Genomic DNA, 19,593 nt, shown 5'->3' on the forward strand with positions numbered 1-19,593 from the left:
TTTGTCTGGACTTAATACACATACTGGACGTAGAACTACCTTATTCATGCCAATTGTACTGATGCTTGTTGGTAAGAATGTATGTTCGATTTTTTAAAGTGGTATAAAAATAGCCTCACTCTAACATCAGAAATTCTTCTAGAGGATGTGTCCTAATGGGGAGGTGAGTGTCAATTAGCAGTAGTTCTGGAAGTTAAGGAGCTGACTGCAGGGTGTGGGTGAGTATCACAGAACTCCAGACTCACTGGGACAGAACTGAGAACACAGGTTTGAATAGTCCCACGGTGTTCCCATTCCACATCACAGGCCAACAGAACTGAGCATTTATAGTAACTTCAGGGGCTGCTTTGTGTGACCTTAGCCATGTTTCTGTAATGGATGTGTTTGGGACTTCTGAACTGCCATTATCTTCCAGTCTGAATTTTGAATCTTGTACTTGTCAGGAAACAGGTAAGCTGTATTCAAAAGCATTTGTATTACACTTTTTTCCCCTCTTTCATTGTCTTTTTGCAAGTATACTATAGAGTTCCCTAAGAAGTGATTGCCGATGATATTCCCATCACTTTTTTCTTTCTGTATAGGATGGAAGACAAAGGAGAAGTCAAGTGCATCAAGTTTTCCTTGGGGAACAAGATACTGGCTGTGCAGAGAACTTTGAAATGTGTGGTAAGAAACCTACACCCTGCAAACAGGGAACTGGAGCTGGAAATCTACTTATAGTACAAGAGTAGAAGCCTCTAAGAAAACTATTGAAGAGGTCTGGTGGCTAACAGCAGCTGTAGTGAAAATTCCTGTTATTCTGATGAGCTGAACAGACAACATCGTTGTCTTGCTAGTATCATCATTTAAGAAAATGGGGGGGGGGGAGTGAACTGCTGTAAAGAATTCCCTGGGGGGGGTAAAGTGGAATATAGTAAGTCAGGTTTTTCTTATATATATATCTCATCCAAAATAATTTGATAAACAAAGACCTATACTCTTGTTCTTATTTGTGTGTCTTGTCTGTGTTTCATAATTGCTAATACACTTCATGGCATTTTTGCAGGATTTTTTGAATTTTATTCCAGATAGCCCTCAGCTAGAATATACACAGGAATGTAAGGTAAGTTAAGTAGATGTCCAAAGCTTATATGCTTAGGTGAAACTCTCATGTTAGTTTCGCTGGTGGCCTCTACTCTGCAAGAGACCTTATTGAGATACCTACCAAAACACTAACATGAAGTAAATGAGAAATGTAGGCACTACTATCTCTCTAAACTGAGGTAAGTGAATAAGGGTGAACAATAGCATCAAGAACTTCCTGGTCCAGTCACTTTAATTCTTTCCTAGAAAGGACTTGAAATGCTGTGGAGGCAGCAAACGTCAAGGTTTGGGATGGAGAAGAGAGAAAGTGCTAATGATAAAGAAACAGTGGACCGTAATTATACTAATGCCAGATATGTTAGTGTGGATGATTTATACTAATCTCACTGATCATTCGTAGTAAGCTATGACTAGTTTGCACACTAGTTTGGTATTTTTAAACAGCCCTTCTAGTTTTTTTATTATTTTGCCAGAAACAAGTGCCATTGCCCTTTGTTGGTACTGTCCAACTTCTAGCCAAGATACATTACATTTTGAGGTCATAGAATGCTAAAGTAATTTTTTTAACATCCGATTTGCACAGATCCCTTTATTCCTGTAGTCTTTAAAGTGGAAGCACTCTCTGCTTTGTTGTTTAGGATTGTGTTTGAGTAAACCGTTCTAGTTTATGGTAGTGTTCTGAGCAGACTCATGGCAAACATTTCCACTTCATTCTTTGTTTCTGTCAATGGAAGGAACACACTTTTCATGTCAGGAATTGGTTGAATTGGCAGGATGGTTTGAACCAGAAGAACTCAGTTGTATTTACAGTGAAATAAAAGAAAATTGACTGTGTAATACCAACTTTTAAATCTTACATGCTGCTGAAAATGGAGGTCATACAGTAGTTGTGTTCATACATCGTTTTGGAAGTCTCTACAAAAACAGGTGATGCATGCTGGGTGTCTAGTTGGCCAAAAGTGTTAATTCCAGTGACTGGATAACTAAATTGCCTTTGGTCTTGCGTTCTTCATGTAGTCGTATTAGCTTATTTGAATAGTTAATTTTTCCAAGTAAAAGAGTGTTTGTTTGCTTGTTTATTAAAAGACAAAGAATGCCAATATTCTAGGATTCTGCTGGACCAGTTCTACAGAAATCGTCTTCATCACAGATCAAGGAATTGAATTCTACCAGGTAAAACAAATAACTCCTGTAGGATAGACATATTTAGAGATTTGAAAATGCAGATTTGTGTCAGTATCTTTTAATTCTCTTCTAGCTCCCTGATTGAGAAAGCACTATCAAAAAAAGAAAACCTCCTGTTTTGTTTGCAGACTATAATTATTTTTCTTTGAGAGGCATACTTTCTGAGGCCAGGGGGGCTTAACACTAACAGGTGACTTAACACAGCTGACAAGGACTCTACATAAAGGAATGCTGAACTGAGAACTCTAGGTCACTAGATGCTCTTGGCTTGTATGGAAATTAGTATCTAAATCCAGTGTGAAATACCACACTGCAAAATAAATCAGCACTGGGGAGGGTGCGTGCATGCTTAAAATGCAGCAAAGAACAAATAATTGGCTAAGGTAGTGATACCCTTCTGCAAGGTGACAGCTTCCTCTGTTGATCTCATTGTTTGAGTTCCTCTGTGCTATGTGTAATTACCTTTGCATATGTTTTTTGAGAAACCTAATGAATAAATAGCCCTTTCTGACATTGATTATGAGGGATATTCTAACTTCCTCCAAAATTGTGCACTTTCCAGTAGTTCTAGTCCTGGAGCTGAGATAAAGTGTTTTACGTAATTACTGTTGCTAATAGCTAGTACTAAAGACAGTAACTGAAAAGCAGCATCGTTTCCTGCTGATTGAGGGGGGGAAGTACATTTTGCACCTAAAAGGATTATGAAAGTCAACCTTGCAGATAAGATGATCAAATAGAATAAGTATGGTTTTGAAGCTAAGTTATTTAAGCCCTTAAAATAAAGACAATAAATTTATATACTGTCTTAGTTATTAAAATAAAATACTAAGGAAGCTAGGTGAGTGAAGGCAACAAAGATAGTGTAATAACTTTTAAATAAAACTAGTTGTGACAAGCTAGGTGTTTTCTCCATTATGGACAAAACTTAAACCCAGAGCTGGAGGAGGGGGAAGACACAGCACTTTTCAGCTTTTCAGCCATTAGAATTTGAGGAGGATTTGCTCTGCATTTTCCTAGCTATGCTAAGTTTGTGGCCAAGCTGTCATTGTCAGATTTCTGATTTTTTTAATTCTAACCCTGTAGAATGCCCTTACACTTCCCTGTTTCTCACTTAACATTCCTAGCTACCATGTAGTATCATTTATGCTGCTGGAATTCTAATGGTGATGAAGTGCTAATATCCTGTGTTTCCAGGTATTACCAGAGAAACGAAGTTTAAAACTTCTGAAGAATCAGAGTATTAATGTCAACTGGTACATGTATTGTCCAGAGAGCTCTGTTATTCTTCTGTCAACCACTGTCCTTGGCAATGTCCTGCAGCCATTCTATTTCAAGGTAAAGGGATATGTTCCAAACTTTTCATTTTGTGTGCTTCTGGTTTTTTAGGCTGCTTCTTTATTCAAATAATCCGTTGCTTTGCCTGTATTTCTTCCAAGAGGTGCATGCATTCACATCCTTACATGGGAATAAGCAAAGACCAAAGCAAAAATCTGTAATACAGTTCCTAAGTGATGGCTTAAAATTAAGCAATTAGCTCTTTTCTTATGTCCTCTTTGGAAAGACTTGTGTCCAGCTAATGTTGGACAGTTGACCAACTGATCATGCAGTAAGATGATTTGAAAAATGAGGAAAAGAACTAGAGAATTTATCTTGCTTCTCTCAAAGGATTAAAAAGACTTCTCTGGTGGTCTAAGGGAAGAGATTAAAAATAAGCTTATTCAAATGAGTTTCCTGGTTTGATCTTGTGTAAGGTCTGTACTGGATCGTGAAATGACACACTTAGGGGCTAGGTGGAACTCACTAGTTCCCACAGCTTTCTTTTTAGGGACTTAGATCATGGTTCCCCCTTCTTAACATTTTGTGTCAGGTTGTAGCTTGAAGCTAAATATTTTGTGTTTTGTGTTTAGAAGGTAGTCTTTAAAGTTTCCTTGAGAAAGATACTATACTAAAATACATTTTGAAAACAGAGCTCTAGCAAAGGATATATTTCTGTAGTGTTCACACTTCACACTGCAGACTTAAGTTAATGAGACTAGGAAGTTAATTTCAGTAGAAGCTTTGAGAACTCTGAAAACTTCCTCATATATAAATTCTGTGGGAAAGGGGAAGGAGGAGAGAGGAAACCTTAAGCAGAAATATGCTCTGAGTATAAGGCAGATTCTGGTGTTAGCAGGAACAAAAGGAGACAGTGACTGGTAGGAGGTGCGGATATTTTTTCCCTTCCCAGTAAGCAGTTATTTAGAAGTTGGAGCGTATGTTTTGTTGGAAGAGCAAAAACAAGTTAACTGCTGTTTGAGATCTCTAGACCAATTGTAAATGGGATCTCAATCCACATTTGTCTTGACTTAATTAAAATGGGAATGTGTTGCTAGCTGAAGCTGTTGTTACAAAATCAAGAGAATAGTACCAGAGTATGCATTTAGGATCACAGTAGGAAAAAAAGGTGTCAAACTTCTCCTCTCTTTTTGGCTATCACCTTGTGGAGGTGCTATTGATGCAGCATTTGAGTAAAGGTTACTTGAGACCTTTCTGTTTCAAGCCTTAACAATGGATTTCTTTGGGTTGTTTTATTTTTTTTTTTTCTCTTTAACAGAGTGGAACAATGTCAAAACTATCAAAATTTGAAATTGAATTACCTGCAGCACCCAAGTCCTCCAAGCTTAGCCTTTCTGAAAGAGACATTGCTATGGCTACAATGTATGTATCTAACTAATCAAGGCTTTCTTGGAAAAGTATGGCAGTTTGGGGATGCTGAGAATAGACAAGAACATTAAGTTGGTTGCGCTTGTTTCTTGTTCTAACGGTACTGTCACTGTAAGCTGCTTCAGTTACTGCCTTGAACAAAGCAGCTAAACAGCTGTGTTGAGGCAAGGCAGGGAGGGGAAGCTTTCTGAAGTCTTACATGAAATTATTCTTGATTAGCACAGAAGTTTTGAGTGTTCTTCATTTTTTAATTGATATTTTGGTAGAGTTGTCTTTAGATGCTTAACTTCCATGAGTATAGGCTGTGTATTGTGATTTATTGAGTGCTGCTTTAGTCTTTAATTCATCACTTAGGTAATCTCATGTCTGTTCTTTTAGGATAAAATGTATAGCTTTAACAGACTGGTAGAGCTGTTACTTGAAAATAATGCTTTCATCCCATTGTCTTGTTAGATACGGACAGCTTTATGTTCTCTATCTGAGGCATCACTCAAGGACATCCAATAGCACGGGAGCAGAAGTAGTCCTCTATCACTTACCCAGGTAAGAGCAGAATGAAGAACATTAGTGGCAATTCACATGCACGCAAGAGACTTCTGCTCTTCCAGTTTAAACAGGCTTACTGACCAGTTCTTATCTCTATTTCTGTAGAGAGGGCTCCTGTAAGAAGACACATATTTTAAAGCTGAACAGAACTGGAAAGTTTGCACTGAATGTTGTGGATAACTTGGTGGTAGTACATCATCAGGATACTGAGGTGTGATTTATGTTATGTTGTGCCTTAACTTGTAAAAGTTATAGGCAGACTTTAATAGTGATGCCTGTTAGCTCTAAAAATATTTTTGCATGTGCTTAGCTTTGCCAAAAGCCAGAGTATTTGCAGGAGCAAAACAGTAAGGGTAGAAGAGTCAAAGTTATCCTTTTGCCTTGTTGGTCTAACATATAACCAGGGGTGTTCCTACTGCCTGTTTTTTTGTGTGCTTTTTTTTCTTGTTAGTTTCCTATGATACTCTGCTGCTGCACTGTGTAGAGTTTTAAGGCATTATATGAAGAGGTAGAGTTAAATTGGATACTACATTATTAAACCTGGGACACAAACATGTGTATCACAAACATTTGTATCATAGAATCCTAGGGGTTGGAAGGGACCTCTCAAGATCATCTAGTCCAACTCCCCTGCCAGAGCAGGGTCACCTAGAGCACATCACACAGGAAGGCGTCCAGGCGGGTTTTGAATGTCTCCAGCGAAGGAGACTCCACAACCTCTCTGGGCAGCCTGTTCCAGTGCTCTGTCACTCTCACAGTAAAAATTTTTTTTCTGATATTCACCTTAAACCTCCTATGCTCCAATTTGTATCCATTACTCCTTGTCCTATCACTGGTCATCACTGAAAAAAGCTTAACTCCATCTTCTTGACACTCACCCTTTACGTATTTGTAAACATTGATGAGGTCACCCCTCAGTCTCCTTTTCTCCAACCTAAAGAGACCCAGCTCCCTCAGCCTTTCCTCACAAGGGAGATGTTCCACTCCCTTAATCATCTTTGTGGCTCTGCGCTGGACTCTTTCCAGCAGTTGCCTGTCCTTCTTGAACTGAGGGGCCCAGAACTGGACACAATACTCCAGATGCAGCCTCACCAATGCAGAATAGAGGGGGAGGAGAACCTCCCTTGACCTACTAACCACACCCCTCCTAATACACCCCAGGATGCCATTGGCCTTCTTAGCCACAAGGGCACACTGCTGACTCATGGTCATCCTCCTGTCCACCAGGACCCCCAGATCCCTTTCACCTACACTGCTCTCCAGCAGGTCAGCCCCCAACCTGTACTGGTGCATGACATTTTTCTTCCCCACATGCAAAACTCTACACTTGCCCTTGTTGAACTTCATCAGGTTTTTCCCCGCCCAAGTCTCCAGCTTGTCTAGGTCTGTCTGAATGGCAGCACAGCCTTCTGGTGTGTCAGCCACTCCTCCCAGCTTGGTGTCATCAGCAAACTTGCTGAGGGTACATTCTGTACCGTCATCCAGGTTGTTGATGAAGATGTTGAACAACACCGGTCCCAGTACCGACCCCTGAGGGACTCCACTAGTCACAGGCCTCCAACTAGATTCTGCCCCATTGACTACAACTCTCTGACTTCTTCCTTTCAACCAGTTCTTGATCCACCTCACTGCCTGATCATCAAACCCATACGTGATCAACTTATCTACAAGGATGCTGTGGGAGACGGTGTCAAATGCTTTACTGAAATCAAGATAGACCACATCCACTGCTCTACCATCATCTACCCACCTAGTAATTTCCTCATAGAAGGCTATGAGGTTAGTCAGACATGACTTACCCTTGGTAAAACCATGTTGACTGCTCTCGATGACACCCATGTCCTTGATATGTCTAGAGATAGTGCCAAGGACAAGTTGTTTCATCACCTTTCCAGGGATGGAGGTGAGGCTGACCAGTCTATAGTTACCCGGGTCCTCCTTCTTGCCCTTCTTGTAGACTGGAGTGACATTTGCTATCCTCCAGTCCTCAGGCACCTCTCCTGTTACCCATGACTTACTGAAGATCATGGAGAGTGGACTAGCAATGACCTCCGCCAGCTCCCTCAGCACCCTTGGATGCATTTCATCCGGACCCATTGATTTATGGGTGTCCAGACTACTCAACTGATCCCTAACCCAATCCTCATCTACCTGGGCAAACTCCTCCTTTATCTTGACTTCTTCTGGGCTATATGAAACTGGGGCTCATGGGGAAAGCCTGCAGGAGTAAAGACAGAGGCAAAGAAGGCATTCAGCACCTCTGCCTTCTTTATATCCTCTGTCACCAGGGCACCTGCCTCATTCAACAGTGGGCCTATATTGCCTCTGGTATTAGTTATGTCAGCTATGTATCTGAAAAAGCTCTTTCTATTGTCCTTAACCTGACTTGCAAGGTTAAGTTCCAAGGAGGCCTTAGCTTTCCTAGTTGCCTCCCTACATTCTCTGACAACAGTCCTATATTCCTCCCAAGTGACCAGCCCCTCCTTGATTTGCAAAAACTTCTATGAACACAAATGATCTTGCACATCTGGTAGCATAACTAAAATATGCTTGCCTGTAGTTTCAGTAGCAAAGCTGATAGGGGTAAATCTAAAGTGGTGCTTTGCTCCTAACTTCTGGAAACACTTCAGCTTCTTACATTACTTTCTCTTGGGCGGGGTGATAAACTGGGGCACATCATCTCATTAGGATGATTAGTTCACATTTCAGTTATAATTCATCCTATTTCTACACATTAGCATTTAACTTGGAGCACTTATTTCCCAGCATTGCAGCTCAGGTAAAGTACTTACATGGCTATAAATGTGCCTATATAAACACAGTAAACAAATAGGGTAGATACCAGTCATTGAAGTCATGTTTCATTAGCACTGAAAGTGAAGTTAATTTCCACTGTGCAAGGCTAAGAATGTGGACCATACTGGGTAGAAGACCTGAGTTGAACAAGACTGAATGGTAGAAGTATGAGGGTGTCATAGGAAGATGCAGAATTTTCCTCACAATTCCTAGCATAACTAAGTAGTGAATTTGACATGAATCTCTTAAAACAGGATGTAAAAGACAGAGACATGTTTTACTAGGGCCTGTAGGGACAATTCAAGGGGCAACAGTTTTAAACTGAAGGAAAGTATATTGAGATAGAAATTTTCTACAGGGTGAGACCCTGGAACAGGTTGTCGAGGGAAGTTGTGGCTGCCCCCTCCTTGGAAGTGTTCAAGACCAGGGGGGATAGGGCTTTGAGCAGCCCAATCTAGTGAAAGATGTCCCTGGCCCCCCAGCACATCCTTTCCAACCCAAGCCATTCTGATTCTAATGGACAACACAAGATGGAAATGTGAAAAGCAACCTGACTACATGTAAATGGGTGGTAATTCACATTTGTCAGTACTCATTTTCTCTTCTCAATTTCAGACTTCAGTTATATTTGACATCAAGCTAAGAGGAGAATTTGATGGGTCTGCTACCATCCATCAATTTGTACTTCCACCTCGATCAATACAACCATATCAAATACCTGTAGCAGGTAGACCTACTCTATAGCTATATCCTAACACTTATCAAGATTATCTAAATGTAACAGCTGGCATACAAGAGTGCTTTAGTTTTAAGGATGCTGGTCACTAACACTTGTTACAAATATTTATGAGGGTGAAGGAAGAACAAAGGTAAGAAGGAATTAAGCATAAATTTGTGTTCCAACCTTTTGCCTACTACAGAAAACTACAAGTTGCTGTTTAAGATGCATACTTCCCCTAGTACTTCACTTCTACACCTCAAAGTTGTGGCTTGGTTTTTTCGGCCACACCTATAAAAGCTGGTGTATGTACTCAAAAGCACTTCATGGTTTTCTGGCCTCATGCTAGTTCCACTAGCAGTGATGTTTTCTTTATTGGAGAGAAAGATGCTTCTTACAGGAATGATTGCACCTTAAAAGCTCTAACATTTGAATGTTGAATAATAAAAACACTGGTTTGTACTTTCTGATCCTAACCTTTGTTTAATGTAAACCTCCACCTACAGCTTTAAGAAACTAAAGTGATAAATATATATGCATATAAATACAGCAAATAGAGTATGTATTTAGAATTTTAGTTCTAGAGATGGAGTACTGCTGCTTGCACAACTTCACTTGGCTGAAAAAGAGTCATGTTTTAAATAATTGCTTTCTCAATATCAGATTTTCATTGTAGATAATGTGACTACACAAGTGGCCTATCTTTTTTGCCTGCTTGTTGCAGGACTACTAGACATGTTACAATCCATACTTGCCTTTTCAGTGTAAGCTTGTAGTTTTATTTTCTCAATGTAGGATAGCAGTCAGAGTAATACTGTTCTTCACCTGATAATTTTTCCACAGGTCCAGCCTCTGTGACAAGCCAGTCTCCTGTTCCATGTAAACTCTGTATCCTTTAAATACTCCAAAAGTGCCAGTGCCTTACTGAAGCCTCATTCTATATACCAAGCATGGAAGAAGCTAACATTTGTTACCTTGAGTCTTTAAGTCCAGCTTTAGCCAATTATGCATATTTACTTACCAACAAAATATGCTTCATAAAAGACTATAATGCTTTCATAGCGTTGTAAATACAGAAACCTAGTATAATACAGTACCACATTCCTTGGTCATTCGAGATGCACATATGAAATTACTGAATAGATACACCATGAAATAGAAGATAAAATCCCAAGAATATTCAAGACCTTACAATAAAAAGTGACAGTAAATTAAAGTATATTAATGGGATCTGCTTCAGTACAGTAATGCTAATTTAGCAGCAGCAGTTTAGAATAAATTTTAATGTTAGAACTTTAACATTCAGATTCTTCTTCTTGGATTGTCTTTCAACCTGATATCATCATCAGTGCAAGTGAAGGTAAGTGTTGAGCAGTTTGACTACTATGCTCAGTGTCAAAGGGTGGCTAGCTTATACCTTTACTGCACAAAGCAGCTTAAAACAGTGACTAAACATATACCCAGTAAGATGACCACTCATGGTAACTGAGGATAACCTATCTTCATTACAGCTTTTCAGGGGTAAGGCTGCTCTAGAACATACTTAGGAAGGCAAATTAATCATAATCTAGATGTGCTTTTATTTAAAGGTGGAAAAGTTGGATGTCTAGGCTATACTATATAAGGCAATTCACTTTGTTTCACTCCTTCAAATCAAGGTTACCTCTGGAGTCTTCAAGTAAAACTTGAACCTGTAGTTAACCTACTGCCAGATAAAGGAAAACTAATGGATTTCCTCCTCCAAAGGAAAGAATGCAAAATGGTTATCCTCTCTGTGTGCTCTCAAAGTAAGTTCACATGCTTTGTCTGTTTCTTGAAAGTATAATACTGCTTATTCATAAATACTCACAAAAGTGAGCTGGGTTGTTTTTTGATGTGAGATGACCTCTGAAGCTGGCTTGGTGCTGTAAGATGTCATTTCCCTAGACTACCCTCAGTCACAAATCTAAAGGAATTACTTAACAGCATGGAAGAATTCAGTTCCCTCCCCATGTATTTAATACATCTCACATGACTGAAACTTTCTTTAAAATTCAGAATCAAGTTTAGAGATTGCCTCTTGAAAAAGGCAGTATGAAAGCCCCCCGGCTATTTCTCCTCATAGTTCTTTTTTCTTTTTATCTTTTCAGTGCTCAGTGAGCCAGAAAGGGGATCACTGTCTGTGATTGCAACTGTTTTTGACAAACTGAATCACGAATATAAGAAGTACTTGGAAGCTGAGCAAAGCTACACTATGGTAAACCACATTAGTTAGCTACAGAAGCTTGCAAAGACAGGATGATGCTGTTTGCATATCAGGCTGCATCATGGTGAAGCCATGTTCTTCTCTGTTTAGGAAATTCAGGCCTACCCCAAGGTCCTGGCTGCCTCAGGCTCACAGTAGAAGGTCCACATGCAAGGTGCACTAAGACCCTCACTTAACACTGTTGTTGCAAATGCTGCAAAGCTCATCTCCAGCATGACAAGTAACACACCCCAGTGCTGGAAAGCAGAGAGGGTAGAAGCTTAAAACACAGCTTGTGATCCATAAGTATCAAAATAGTTTCCCAGCCACTGATTCCATGGCACACTCTGCCACTGCACAATATGTGCAGTCCTGCTGCATCTTGGAATTACTTCTGTTAAAATACCACGTTCAAGCACTAACTCACACAGTATAACCACATACTACCAAAAATCCTTCTGAAGCTGAGGGCCTGTGTCAACATAGTAAGTTTGATTAATCTCCTGTCTGAGGCAGATGATAGATGCATTTATGTAATTCATAAAAGCAGTTTTAAATATACAAAAGTCCACACCAAACAGAACACATCCAGTATAACATAACCACAGATGTGAATTTCCTCAGTAACAAAACAGGTTTATAGTCTTGTAAAGATGAATGACTAAAACTGCACTACAACACTAGTTTTCTTTTAAAAAGGCTTTCTTCTCGTAGGTGGTAGAAGCAGGCCTGAGTAGAAGTAATCCACTCCTGAAACGTCCAGTCCGCACTCAAGCAGTCATTGACCAGTCTGACATGTACACACATGTTTTATCTGTATTTACAGAGAAGAAGGTAAGCTAATTTTAAGTGCTGGTTTGGCAGTAGTCTCAGAGCAGCAAATGTAAGATGACTACTGAAAATAGCCTGTGGAAGGCTTTATTGTTAGGATGAAGGTATTTTGATGCCTATTTTTATAGGGGTTGTCATTAACAGAGGAAGCAAGTTCCACCTAATCCTTTTTTTTTTTTTCTTGCCTAGGAAGCCCCCCATAAGTTCACTATAGCAGTCTTGATGGAATACATTCGCTCTCTTAACCAATTCCAGATTGCAGTTCAGGTAAAGTATTTACATGCCAAGTGTATCACCTCACTCCATGAAGTTACATGGAGTTTCAGACCAGCCCTGATCATGTGTTGAAGTCCTACACAATACTACCTTCTAGATTGTAAAAACTGGTATTGCAACATTTTTCTCAAGACCACTTGTGATGGTCTTCTTCAATCATTCACAGCACTACTTGTACGAGCTGGTCATCAAAACGCTTGTTCAACACAACTTGTTCTACATGCTCCATCAGTTTCTGCAGTACCATGTGCTCAGTGACTCAAAACCTTTGGTATGTAAGACAAGTTGCTTCAGTAAGCTAATGATGGAGGTGGGAAGTCTTCAGAATTTTAAGGTTCTTTCTACTTTTGCCCTAGGCTTGTCTGTTACTGTCCCTGGAAAGCATTTACCCTCCTGCACATCAGCTCTCTCTGGACATGTTAAAAGTAAGCATTTCAGATAATGGTGTCACATGTGGGTTAGACTTGTCAAACAGCTTTCCTACTCACCTGAAGTGAGTAGCTAGCATCTCAGTAATTTGTTAGAAGCTTAGTCTTACAGCTGTGGTTGACTTCACAGAGACTTTCCACAGCAAATGATGAAATAGTGGAAGTTCTGTTGTCCAAACACCAAGTGTTGGCTGCCTTGAGATTCATCAGGGGTATTGGAGGACACGACAGCATTTCAGCCCGCAAGTTCCTCGACGCAGCAAAACAAGCAGATGACGAGATGCTTTTCTATACCATATTCAGATTCTTTGAACAGAGAAATCAGCGGTTACGGGGAAACCCAAGTTTCACACCAGGTAAGCAATAAGCAGTTAAGCCAAGATAGTTCTGTTTGCACAGCTAAGACTGATTTCATTTCCACTCCAGCTGAGCCTGTATTGCAGGATAAAGCTCTTAGTGCATTTTAGCCTGTATTTTAGGCTTACCTTTAAGTATAGTTCCAAAGTTATCTTGTCTTACCCCATTGTATATTGCACCCAGACATAAGGGACTGAGCCAAACAGGAACCTGCAGACTAAGCTTAACCTGTTTGGCTTGCAGCTGCTTGCACTGCTTACTTTAGCAAAGCCATTATCTCCAGTTAGTGCATTCTCTTGAAGCCAGAAACTGGGTCAAGAAACCTTTGAGTCCAGTTGTCTGTTTCCACAGATCACAAAAATTGAAGGCCTGTTTTATACTATACTTCCTCTCACTTTAAAAATGAAGCTAAACTGCTTGCACTAGCAACATGTTCCTAATCACCAGATAGTCTATAGACACACAACTCCCTTCCACGATCTTGTATCTTGACAGTAAAGAACTCTCATGGATATGAATCTGCTGGTTAGATACAGGAACTAGATAAGACATCTGCTTCACCACAAAAATACTTGGACTGGACATAACTCAGTATTCCACTGCTTTGAAATTATTAAAACTCCTTTAGCCAAGGGCATTAAAGATATTAGTACTTACCTCAAAGTGAAACTGCCCAGTCTTGCTACTCACTTTCTAAGTTTTAAAAGTTAACATTAACTTTTATTTTGTTCCCCTCCCACCCTCTGCAGGTGAGCACTGTGAAGAACACGTCACCTTCTTCAAGCAAGTTTTTGGAGAGCAAGCTCTCATGAAGCCCACAACGTTCTGAAAGACTCTGCCATTGAAATGTATAAACTTAATTTATTGCATTTAAGTAGATTTTTGAACTACAAAATTGCTATTTTATAATAAAGTATATACAAGACACTTTGGCAAATAGTACTAAAAATATTACAACTTTGTGATGGCTTCCCCCTAAAAATAGAGACAAAAATTGCATTGACCTGCATTTAAAATTAGTGTCAGTGGCTTAGCAGTCCATTCTCATACACATTACCTCAGTTTGACAAAAAAGCTATTCAACTCACAATACAGCTGGTTTAGGTTTCTAGAAGAAAGAGATGCAACCTCTTGTAAACAGAAGTGTTTTAGTAAACTTGTTAACACATCTAGTTTTAGTAATACTGTTACATGAGCCACACGTAGCATTTCCTGAGTTTAAAGCTATGTCCAAAGCTGCAGCTGGTATCTTCTAGTTGAATCTGTGCAGGAGTCAAGTCTGTGGTGGTTACAGTGTGATAGTCATAGAATGTTTGCTGCAGTTCAGTTCTTCAGATTTGGGCCTAAGCCACAGTTCATGAAGTCCACTGAACACTGTTAAAAACTAGAAGTAGAGGAGTCTCTCCCGTTCTGTACCTCTATTCCTCTCTTGTGCAGCACGAGTTTTAGCTTTATTTACTGATGGGCCTGAGGGAGAAAAACAGAGTTATCCCAAAGTCCCAACATTACAGCACATCAGTCATCGAGAAGCATAGAGGATCTTAGTTGTCTAGGTCTAGCTTAACATTGATGACACTTTAGAAATATGCTTCTGCTCAGCTGTTTAGTGCTGTCAGCAGCAGCAGGAACAGTAGGTGAACCCCCATCAATGTTCACCCCCTTTAAGTAAGGCTCAATTAGAGTCTGCTTTTAAGAACTACAGCCTAAGCAGGAATTTTCAAGTTCCAGAGGACTGTTTAGACCCTCTCTGCAAAGCAAGATAACTTCTGCAAATGCAACACCCTCCCACAGTAGGTTTCTTGCTTCTATCCACCATCCTGTCACCAGCTTGAGAGACCTAAATTGTGCTGCTGGCTGTTGGGCCACAGGAGGCCAGGCAGCCACCTCCATCAAGAGCACAGTGCAAGCACACTGTGCAGGCTGTGGTTGCTGCAGGTCAGTGCCTCTAATACACTGCCACCAGACAGCCCTTGCTTTCCAACAGATGAGCTACTTCAATGACAAGCACATTCAAGTGCTGCTTTTTATCCTTGTATTCTTTCCTATTTAATGGAGAAGAAGGTTGCCAGTTATTTTTGTTTGAAGTTAAGAGCAGCCTGTCACATCTTACCTATGTAACTAAGCAGAACTGGAAGAAATATCAGTCCGTGTGTTGCTCCCAGTAGAACCATAGCTAGATACATCCTGAAGTAGAATACCTTGAAGATTTGAGATTTGGAAAAAGCCAGTACTACAATTCCACCAAATTTCGTCAGCGTGATGCCACTGAAAACCTGTCAATAAAGTGTTTAAGTGATAAGCAGGGCTTTAGGTAACCCATTTCTTTAAGTATTTAATATCTGAAAAAACTCTTACATAATTTGAGACTCTTTATATGCAATATACCTCCTTACTTGTTAGTCCTTAGAACCAAACTCAAGACACTCAGAACATTTTGGTCCCAACTTCTACCTGACAGCCCAGGCCAGGGTCAGCATGATTAAAAATTCATTCTAATTTCTACAGCCACTTAGTTTTAGTAGTTACTAAGTAACATGCATTCCAGTGAAGTTCCTTACCTGGGGCATAGAATCACAAAATCATAGAATGGTTTGGGTTGGAAGGAACCTTTAACATAATCTAGTTCCAATCCCCCACACCTCCCACTAGATCAGGTTGCTCAGAGCCCCATCCAAATCAGCTTGAACACTTCTAGGGATGGGGCAGCCACAACTTCCCTGGGCAACCTGTGCCACTGTCTCACTACTTTCACAGGAAATAATTTCTTCCTAATACCTAAATCTACCCTTTTTCAGCATAAAACCTCTTGTCCTATCACTACAAGCCCTTGTAACAAGCCCCTCCCTATCTTTCCTGCAAGCCCCTTCAGGTACTGGAAGGCCACTATAAGGTCTCCCCAGAGCCTTCTCTTATCCAGGCTGAACCCCAGCTCTCTCAGCCTGTCTTCATAGGAGACTTGCTCCAGCACTCTTACCATGTTTGTGATTCTCCTCTGGTGTTATTCCAAGAGAGACTAGTATAATCATCACCAGAACAGTCTATCCCAATCCCATCAAGGTCGCTTATTTTAGTCTAAGTGACATGACAATACTGCCTAGATACTGAGCCCTGCTTGCATTCCCAAAGCTTCAATTGCATCCCATAGTCAGAACCTTTCCTAGTCACCTCGAGTATATGGAGGAGAGAATGACTTAATTACTTAAACTTTAATGGGACAATTCACAGTTAATCCAAACTACTTTTAGCTTTGTTCTCTACTATTAGGAACTAGTAATGTCAGACTAATAACTGAGTCTTGATCACCCTTATTACTAGTAGAAGCCTAGAGTGACCTCCAAGAGCTTTAATCAAGTATTCCAAAAAGAAAGGGCAAAGCCATCCTTACAGGAAGTTGTAACTTAGCTACTCATACTCACACCCCCCATACAGCAGATACTTACTGAACTGCCCATGTGAGACAGAGCTTCTTCTGCACGCTCTACTCTACTGCCCTTAGTACTAACGGTGAATGCTCTTGTCACATGACTACAGAATTCCACAGCGATTCCACAGCTCTAGAGAGTGAAAAGAAGCATACATGAAAATACCATTTTAAAAAGTTCTTTGATATTAAGGCCTCTACTTGGAATGCTAGACAGGCTAGAGAGGTTCTAGCAGCTGTGTTCAGTTCCCAGGATTAAAATGTCATTGCAAGATACAAGCTCAGCACTACTTGGTTACTAGGGACCACTACAGGTGCTGTGGCATTTTATCACCAGTCATTGCCAATGGACAGTCTGATTCAAGAGGAATCAGAATATGAAGTCATTTTGGTCGACAGAAGTTTCCTGAGGTTGAAGAAAGCTGGCTTCAATACAGTGTGTGTGCAGTGAGCACTGAGCACCAATTTACTGGTATTAGCTGCAGTGACCTTGCTACAGAATAACACTGGGTATACGTGCTGATTTGATACCATAGAAACTCAGCTGAGTAACACTTTAGTTTAATCCTAAAAACAAGCTGTTCAAATGGTCATTTACAACATCAATTGAACAGCTGGCAAATCTCAGACTTGCCTAGCAGGTAGACTTGCATTAACATATGCCTAGTTGTAACAGGACAACAGTTTACTCTCCTGTAGCCTTCTCAGGACTTCAATAAATGTCTAGAGAGCAAGGTAAGCTACAGCTCTAGCACTCAGCTAGTAGTTACTAAGTTCTGGAGTGTTTCACCAAGTCACTCTGTGCCCAAGTGGTTCCATCCATTTATGCAGGAACAATACTGCTCCTAGCTTGTCACAGACCTACTCTGTTGAACATAAATACAGCAGAAGCCTTAACACTAACCTCTACGTCCTTACCTTAGGCACAAACAACCTCTGTTGAGATACACCACCACCTAGCCTATATAGCAGCAATGCAACTGTTGCTGCAGAACAGGAAACCACCAGAAGATACGATGTAGCTTAACAATCCGGTTGCTGTATCTTATCACTATTGGGACTGGCTGTCAGAACAAGCCTGTTTTCTACACACCATCTAGATGTATTGGCATAGTTCCACTACTGTTCAAATGCCTGCCAAAGTTTAGGAGAAAATACTACTCAGCATCATTAATATAGACATAAGACACACAGAAGAGTTCAAGACTTGGAAACAAAAGCAGAGGGATGTCTTGTTAACTTACCATGACAAGATTTACTAATGAAACTGCATTCAAGCTGATGCCCCAGAGCCACATCACTCCAAACATGTTGATGATTATCATCGCAATTGTTATTGAAACTACAACAGCAGCCCATACTTCAAAACCAAGCAGCACAGTTGTCACCAAAAATATTGATCCCAAGGAGATGCAGAGGTTCAAGATGGCATCATGCACAATTGTCAAGTATTGTTCATAGAAGACATAAAACACACTGTGGAAAGAAAAGAAGCTGTAGTTAGCTATCTTTCTTGTTATATGCTAATAGTAGATTAGCTTCTGTGCTAAGGATAAAGTAAAGTAGTTCCCTCCTTACAGAGTCACCTACAGGAACTGGCTTCCTAGCATCAGTGGAATGACTGCTATGGAACACTGGCTGTTGCATGATAACTCTTCACTAACAGTTCAAGTGAAGGCTGTATCTGGAAGTCAGGGTATTTCCCACAATTCAATATAAGCAGCTACAGTGCTTGCCAGAAGGTAGTTCCTCAGATGGATTGTGGTATCTGCAGGAACTACTGCAGAATGCCTCAACTGATTCATTATGTGGTGAGACCATAAGGATGAGTAGGATACTTTGAAGCAAAGAGATCAGCATTTCAGCTGTTCAGATGCCAATTCCAACTCAATTTCATTGTGGTGTTGTTATACAGACTTTTTAGTATGTTAATCATGCAAGCATTAAATAAGCAGTACTCTACACCACTGCTGCCCTTGCTTTAAGTTTAAATAACATAAGTTTGAAGTCAATACATTCACATTACAACTTACAAAGACCCAGGACAACATATCTGCTTCAGTTATAACTAATAAACCCTACTATGAAAGCTAGGAAGTGCCTGAGCTACCTTTGTAATGAAGGACAGGTTTTTTTGATTTAACTTATCTACCCAAGCAAAGAGAAGGCAGCACTGCCAATAGAAGTTGTGCTTTTGTAGTTTTACTAGAAATTCCAGAATCTCTGTATTAACTTTTTAGGCAAAACTCAGGTTCAGTATTTGCCACTAAGGCAAGGAAGATCTAATTATACCTGTAAGGAAACACCCGGTAGTTCTTCTCTTTGATGCCCATGGTTTCAGTAATGTTATCTGCTATAGCCCGCGCTTTCTTCATGGCATCAATAAAATCAGATGATGTTTTCAGCACAGTGTGGTAAGTCATAAAGTAAGTCGCTCCAACATCAGATTTGTTGTTTATGAAGTTGACAGCAGAGCTATATGCAGCATGTCCTCTATATAAACAGAATTTCAGATATCAGTGAGCACCATTCAAATTTATTAACTATTATAGCTTACAACCTTGTTACTAACAGTTTCAAGAGCTGATACTACAGAGCTTCAGATCATAATACATTTCAACACAGCACAGAATACACTAGAACAGACTAACTGTAGAAGTTGTTTCTCTTTGTAGAAGGGAAAAGCTGCTGTTCCATTTAGTTGAGGATGTATTTCTTTTCCCAGTTCTGTTTCAGAAAATACTACAGAACAGGTGACACGTCAATGTTTGTGACTTTTAGAAGGACAACAGATATTCAGCCCTGCACAAGAAGTCACACTTCCAGAGCAAGGATCTTTCACACACTGGTCTAAGCAAGACACATAGAATGTGGCTCTTACCCTTTGCCACATTTAGGATTAGGGTTGTCTGATAGGAACATTGGCAAAAATGTCATGAAATCTTCACCCTGTGGTCTCTGCTTGCCTTCTTGAGTCAGTGGTCGACAACGAGTGCAGGATGGATCTATGACTTGAGAAATACAG

At 40.1% G+C, this 19,593-nt stretch overlaps 2 protein-coding genes across 4 annotated transcripts in view; one reads left to right on the top strand and one right to left on the bottom strand.

The window, feature by feature from the left end:
- Window positions 1-584: 584 nt before the first annotated feature.
- RMC1 (regulator of MON1-CCZ1) lies at window positions 585-14,074 on the top strand. 3 transcript variants are annotated; one of them, XM_051612140.1, is made up of 17 exons: window positions 585-1,102; window positions 2,170-2,256; window positions 3,463-3,603; window positions 4,862-4,965; window positions 5,425-5,514; window positions 5,623-5,728; window positions 8,929-9,040; window positions 9,875-9,919; window positions 10,338-10,391; window positions 10,690-10,818; window positions 11,161-11,267; window positions 11,970-12,089; window positions 12,276-12,353; window positions 12,529-12,633; window positions 12,719-12,787; window positions 12,921-13,146; window positions 13,897-14,074. In XM_051612140.1, exons 1-17 carry the CDS (start codon window positions 1,031-1,033, stop codon window positions 13,974-13,976), a joined length of 1,725 nt encoding a protein of 574 aa, XP_051468100.1. In that variant the 5' UTR covers window positions 585-1,030; the 3' UTR covers window positions 13,977-14,074. The 3 variants fall into 3 exon arrangements, with proteins under 3 accessions (XP_051468100.1, XP_051468101.1, XP_051468102.1); XM_051612141.1 differs by having other exon boundaries at window positions 652-666; window positions 1,046-2,256; XM_051612142.1 differs by having other exon boundaries at window positions 1,013-2,010.
- The window catches only part of NPC1 (NPC intracellular cholesterol transporter 1), a 28,980-nt gene continuing 23,375 nt past the window's right edge, over window positions 13,989-19,593 (bottom strand). Inside the window, exons 20-25 of the mRNA XM_051612138.1 lie at window positions 19,450-19,579; window positions 18,861-19,061; window positions 17,813-18,044; window positions 16,588-16,701; window positions 15,258-15,420; window positions 13,989-14,614 (exon numbers count right to left, since the gene is read on the bottom strand). Of these exons, the coding sequence (XP_051468098.1) occupies window positions 14,532-14,614; window positions 15,258-15,420; window positions 16,588-16,701; window positions 17,813-18,044; window positions 18,861-19,061; window positions 19,450-19,579 (923 nt within the window). The 3' untranslated portion in view covers window positions 13,989-14,531. The remainder of the gene's footprint in view (window positions 14,615-15,257; window positions 15,421-16,587; window positions 16,702-17,812; window positions 18,045-18,860; window positions 19,062-19,449; window positions 19,580-19,593) is intronic.

This window comes from Apus apus, chromosome 2 (genome assembly GCF_020740795.1).
Source record: "Apus apus isolate bApuApu2 chromosome 2, bApuApu2.pri.cur, whole genome shotgun sequence".
NCBI lineage: Eukaryota > Metazoa > Chordata > Aves > Apodiformes > Apodidae > Apus > Apus apus.

What these genes read in the sequence shown, in the direction of transcription:
- RMC1 (XM_051612140.1), top strand. Translation starts at nt 1,031, where the DNA reads ATGGCATTTTTGCAGGATTTTTTGAATTTTATTCCAGATAGCCCTCAG. An exon ending in CTGAGCAAAGCTACACTATG is followed by an intron (nt 11,268 to 11,969) that starts GTAAACCACATT and finishes TTCTTCTCGTAG; the next exon opens with GTGGTAGAAGCAGGCCTGAG. An exon ending in TCAGTGACTCAAAACCTTTG is followed by an intron (nt 12,634 to 12,718) that starts GTATGTAAGACA and finishes CTTTTGCCCTAG; the next exon opens with GCTTGTCTGTTACTGTCCCT.